Raw genomic sequence first — 6,721 nt, forward strand, 5'->3', positions numbered from 1 at the left:
GGTAAATACTGAACAAAATTTTACTCATCGTCATTTTAGAGATTCAACTTTTACAATAATAATATTATAGTTTTCAAGGGATGATTAATAATTCCTCAAATGACGTGCACAGACTTTAAAGGGTCACGAACGGATAGGATGTAAAACTTGTTGTAGTCTTAAATGACTTATTGTAAGTTTTAATTTTTATGTAATTTTCACTTTTATTTCCAACGAATGACCCCAAATGCAACGGGGCTTAACATCCTACATTTCTGCACCGACTGGGCTAATGCATAGCGGGCAAACAAGATAGTACAAGCTTGTGGTGTTAGCCTTTCATAGTCAAAGCACCTAATTGAATATAGAACGATTGAATTGAATAAAGTGTGTGTTCAAAAGCTAATTTTGACATATTTACATTAATTCAAGGGTGATAACCCAGCGATTAATTGACAAATCACATGGATATAAAGTTACATACCAAGTTTCATCAAGTTTGTTGACCCTAGTGCGTCCACTAGATACTATAAGTGTCGAATTTTTACTATGTCAAGGTTGATAACTCTGTAAGTCCCCATACCAGACTTCATTAAAATCAGATGATAAACCTTGCATTCATTGATAGGCAGGGTTGACGGCAATATACGTCCACATAAAATATTTCGACTTTATATCTATAGCTTATTTGTTTGTGTTACTTTAAAATATTACATGGTGTAATAATATAAAACATATAACAGGCTTAAACATACATTATGCAAGAGCTAAATCTGCCTATTGTAGGTCTTTCTTTAGGCCTGAAATGTTATATAGATTATTAATTAGACATTAATTAAAAAAAAAAACAAGATCATAATCCACTCTCGATGACATCGGATTTCTCCGATATTAAATAGATTAAAATGGTTCAGCCATATTTTGATTTAATTTAAAAATGGAGGAGCGAGACTTAGCTTGGAACAACCAGTACGGTGGTTGAAATTATTGCACACATCTTCAAAGGATAATATCTTCGCTCGCAATACAGTAATTTGAATGAAATTGTCAAATTATTCATTTTAAATTATCTATTTTTGAAATATTATAGCCTAGAATGACTAGCTCTTTATCTAAATCTTGTCATCTCTGGCTAACATTTGTCGATGAGGAATCATGCCAGTTTAAAAAAAAATAATCTAAACCAAATCATCATTTAAAGTGATATTCTCTTTATTATAAGAAATGATTTTGAAGATCAAAGAGAGAGTGTTATTTTATCTTTGCATGTTATTTATCAAATAATTATTACTTAAATAATGTTTTTATGTCAATGACGCAAGTATTACGTATTGTACCTGTAAAGAACTCCCAACGTGGTATCAATCAAAGGCAGCTTAAAAGATACACCACCGAAGTTGACTAGCTAAAATATGAATAAAGATAAAATTTAACTTAATATAAATAGTAGATAATAAATACCTAGATATCGCTTGATGCTATGCCGTTTCACCTTTCTCACTAATTAAAGGTAAAAAGGGTTGGCCATTAGTCACACCTGTGTATGAATGTGCACGCGGTAGAGAAGGTGCGCTCAAAAGATCATTATCTTTCATTTCATGCAGGCGTACTTGAACAGAGTAGGTCCTCTTCAGATTGTTGCCATTTTGGAGATTCAACTTCCGGTTTAATACCGGAAGTCGAGCAGTAGACGTTGATTTCTTTATGGCTTTAAAACTGCCCCTCCTCGTATCTTTGTAACATAAATGTTGAATCTTTCTGCGGGTATATCTATAAAATGAACCTCGTAATATTTTATTTCTCAGTCCATAAATGGCAGCGTTTGTAAATGGCGCCGCTTGGAAGAAGGTAGTTGATATGGAAACTAAAACACTGTTTGCTGAATCACCCTTACAAATTTCATAACTAAGAACCACACTGTAAGGTATATAGGTTAAAGCGAATGATCCCACTAACTGTAATATTGTACTCATTGCTTTTGTTCCGCGCATGGATAAAGTTGTTGGATTTGCAGGAGCTATGGGCGCTTGTATCACACTCACCATACGAACCATAGTGGCGGCAATGCGGCTACTCTGGGTTCGAGCTATCCTAAATATATGCGCGTAACAATAGATCACTAAAGCCAAGGGAATACAGAATGCACAGCATATATACACCACAGTATACCATCGATGATGCACATTGGTACCACGAACAGCACATAAACCCATCGCAGGATGGAGAGCATATTCGTTAGCTCCCATTAAAGGTGGTAAACACAGGGCAACGGCACACATCCAAAATCCTAGAAAACAGCCGGACATTTTTTTAAATGTTGCTGTAAGGGAGTGATGTAAGGGAGCGGCTATTGTTTGATATTTATCCCAACTTAAAGCTGTAATTGTCCATACGGAAACGCACGTTAATATGGAATTCACAAAAGCATAAATTTGGCAAGTGATACTGCCACCTATCCATTCTCGCTTTAATATCACAATAGCGGGAACAAAAGTTGTTATAACACTAGCGGCTAACCCCACGGAGCCTAGATGCACCAGTAGAACATTCCTTACAGTCCGCAGACGTCGATTAGGTACGATAGCAATTACCATAAATGCGTTGAAAATGGCGCCAAATAAACTTATTATTATCAAGGAGACCCCGCGTAATATATATACAGTGTCTGGAAACCAGAGTCTATGTGATATGTCGTTGTCATCCAGTATATTATCCGTTACCATTAAAATGGCGGTTGTGTTTTCTTCCACCATTTCATCAAGATAAGAAGGATGTTTAATCGGTATGATAATAAAATCAAACCGCAGTTAACATCATAATATGTCGTATTGTATGATTAAATATAATTTATGGACTAGATATTGCGAGACGATGCGAGACTTATTGAAAAAATTGCCAAACAATGCCATCAGTTTAGAATGCCAAGAAAACACGAGAGATCACGAGATAATATCTCGACTATAAAACCAGAACAAATTATGTTCGGTTAACAGACAGTCATCTGGTAATTAACGCGTTATTTTATGAGAATACTGATGGAGGAAGTCATCGGATGTACTAATTTAACCTGGTTTCGTTTCACGTTTGGTGTTGAGCTTTCTAATAAAATTTGATATTTACCAGATTTCGTATGTTACATTTTTTAAATAACAAACGCGTTTCTCCATGATAGTTTAGGTAACACTTCATTATGATCAAACGCGATAATTATTTCATTCATTTACTTATAATTATTATACTAATTACGGATATATATTAAAGCCAGACCTTTTTCTTTTCGTTCCGTAATAAATACATTTCTGAAAGATGGACGAGATCTGGCGTGATTTCTCTGTAGCAGATGCTTTATCAGTCTAAACGAGTGTCTTAGATCAGGCAATAAAATCATCAATTCATTCCAGATTGTCTTTGCTGTCAGTTTAATGGCATTTAAAACCCTTTCGTTTCGTTTCCAGAACTTAAAATCCACAAAATTCATTCACCTTGCATTGATCGATGTTATAATTTGTTTATAAAAGAGCTCAACACGTTGAAAGGTTTCTAAACGTCTGTAGCCAGATCTGGTGTCTAGAGTGTTAAGGTAAATCTGTATAGTTCAACTATAACTTCCTGTCCAATCAGTCAGTCATCAGTAGCTAGATCTCTTCTTTAGAACTCAGCCCACTGTGTGCATTTCTATTACTGGAATCACAGCTTCAGCTGAAAAGACAAGATAGAGAATAAATGAATGCCAATAATAAAATCTTTTCAATGCCTTGCTGCAGGTGTAATAAAAATATACCCATGTTATAAAGACACACTAGGAACATTATGCTGTAATTGAGATGGCATGGGTTACGTGTGGAATGCAATTATGAGGAAATTGCCAGAATAGCCGCGTTTGCGCCCATTCTCTATATAATTTCAACTGTCAATGGATCATTTATCTGTACTGCTAAATAAACAGGACCTCAGTTTTTCATACCACCTTTCCTTACAGCACAGCTTGTTCAGAAACTGACCATGCTAGGATCCGAACTTGACACTGGTTAGTGCTAAATAATAAGACCAGCTCAACGAGATGTAAACAAGGCTAGCGCTAATCCCAACCCTAACCCTGGACCTAGCCCCAATGCTTACCCTAATCCTAACCTACAATCTCGCCAACAATCACGTGCCCTAACCTTATTTACATCTCAGCGACCTTGACAAAAAATTGAGCTGGCCTTAACAAATAGATTTAGCCCCCGTCAATTAGTTGTGAGTCCTGTAGTGTTCTATACTGCATAATGTTAATGTTCACTAAATTCTAAGCCAATTCTAAGGTCAGCGACCTTGACAAAAAATTGAGCTGGCCTTAACAAATAGATTTAGCCCCCGTCAATTAGCTGTGAGGCCTGTAGTGTTCTATACTGCATAACGTTAATGTTCACTAAATTCTAAGCCAATTTCAGAATATATATGAAGAGAAAAAATATTTAATACGAACGATGTTTTAGCACGACACCTTCCAGGTACATGTACTATGTAAATGTGAAGTCAAAGAAATAACGTTCTAGAAAGAGTTAGCATACTGTGCCTCGTATATGACAACCACAACTTTAAAGTTAAACAATGCGATAGTTAGGACTGATCACTACTTCTTAGTATAATTGGTCATTTGCAGTGATAATTATAGATTATGGAAAACGATATGGTATAACAGACCCGCAGATCAATCACCCAACTGTGCGAATCGAGTATACGATGAATAATAGAGATTTTAACAATGTTTGGGGAAATTTGTTTGAATACCGAACAATAAATAAATGGGTCTGAAAGGTTTGGCGCCTGTACAAGTAAGAGTAGTAGATATCACCAATTATTCTGATTCCACATGAAGGAAAAGTGAAGGGTTATGCTGGCCTCTGATTTGCTTTGTCATAGGACACATCTAAAAAAAATAGAAATTTGGTTTTAAATCTAGCAACCAATATGTTATGTATAAGATAGCAAAGTGAGTTTCGATACCCTGGGAGAAATATATATATATATATATATATACATGTATACATATATATATGCTTATCACTCACGAAAACGTGCAGTCAGCCACGTAGTGGTACTGGGTCTATTTAGTTTATGCTCTGAATGGAACTATTAAGTAGACTTTTCTTTGAACCCACGTCCGACAGTTTATCCTAATCTATATATAGCTGCTACACATAATACGAATATCGGACTTTATAACGACACATAGCAATTTCATTTCAAAATAACCTGTTGTTAAGAAATCATATTAAGAAAATTAATTTGTAATCAATTTTCTGGACCGTTCGAACTCTGCAGTAACCACACTAGACAATTTTCTGGATTATAGCATTTGTGCTCTTAAGATATAGTTATCAGGGCTGATCATACCAATACTATGCCCGTTTTAGTAACTGATCATTTTCACCTGCATCTTAATTATTTTCTTCTTTAATCTAACCAAGAAGCCTTTGTAGTTGAAAGATGAATGTCGACAGTCGTGCAAAGATTTAACTGTGCTGTGATTAACCCAAGATCTAAGGAGTCGACCGTAGAGATTTTCTTCTTATTGTTATAATAAACAGTAACGATATAGCTTAGTAAATCGTATATAAAAATAATAACATACTAATGTTTAAGATCTGAAACCATTCCAGGTCCAAAGTAAATAAATAATTTCCTAAAGCTTTAAGGTCCTTCATATAGCATTATCAATGGTTCTAAAAATAGAGATATCGTTCTTTATTCATGATTTTATAATACACGTTGTCGTTTTTTCCTCGTTATTTTCCGAGGAGAGATCAGCAATAATCTGATACAAGTAGAGAACATGTGACTAGCCATTATTTCTTCAAACGATATAAAACCTATCAAAATCTCTGGGTTAAATCTTAAAGAGACGTCGGCGATATCGATTATCGATAAATTAAAATTTTCGATTTAATACGATTTTGATGATAATGATTATGAAAAGGAAATTGGATATGGGTATCTATCGATTGCCACATGGCGGCAAATGTTAAACCATTGTCTGATTGTAAAGATATTCAAATTCTCCAACCAACGCCGAAGTTAAATCAATCCGTACTTTATTTAATTTTAAAAAATAGGATAAGAAAAACCAATATATTTCTTGAATTCAAACAATTACTGACTGATATATCTGCTTACGGATTAAATCTAAAAACATTCATGGAAACTTGTCAGACCTCCGTATACGTCCACCAACAACATAGTCGTCAGTGCTATATATACATAATATATATATATAAACTAAGCTTAAAACACATCCATGGGCTATATACGTATTCTTGCTTGTGTCGTTCATCAATTTTGAAAGTCAAAGCGTAAACGATGATAAAATTCTCCCATTTAAGATCGTAAAATTCTTAATTGCAAATGTGTTTTTCAGATCAACTTTTAAAAAATTCCCCCGAAAACTTCGTTCTTTATCGCCTTCGTAAGCTTTAAAAGTGATTGCGATGTACTGCTGTTGCTGCCATGAACATTCATAAAATTCGGGCTGCCGTTTACCTCCTTATAAGTCGATTTATTTCGTTATTATTCTTCCCTTCTAGGCGGTAATAATGTTGGATCGGGTGTTTATTCTGTATGTCCTTAATGACCTCAGTTTTAAAAACACCTTCGAAAACACTGCGCTGTATCGTGTTCATGGTCTTAACAATCTCAAATTTGTATATCGGAGATAACTCCATGTGATCTTTGAAATTTCAGAATTTCGATAAGGTTCTGC

At 34.8% G+C, this 6,721-nt stretch overlaps 1 protein-coding gene across 1 annotated transcript; it reads right to left on the reverse strand.

The window, feature by feature from the left end:
* Positions 1-1,457: 1,457 nt before the first annotated feature.
* Positions 1,458-2,702, reverse strand: LOC126824312 (visual pigment-like receptor peropsin). The gene has a single exon (XM_050553512.2). The coding sequence runs from the start codon at positions 2,700-2,702 to the stop codon at positions 1,458-1,460; it is 1,245 nt and encodes a 414-aa protein (XP_050409469.1).
* Between the last annotated feature and the right edge of the window lie 4,019 nt (positions 2,703-6,721).

This window comes from Patella vulgata, chromosome 6, assembly GCF_932274485.2.
Source record: "Patella vulgata chromosome 6, xgPatVulg1.2, whole genome shotgun sequence".
NCBI lineage: Eukaryota > Metazoa > Mollusca > Gastropoda > Patellidae > Patella > Patella vulgata.

Coding starts and splice junctions, on each gene's coding strand:
- LOC126824312 (XM_050553512.2), bottom strand. CDS start 2,702: ATGGTAACGGATAATATACTGGATGACAACGACATATCACATAGACTC.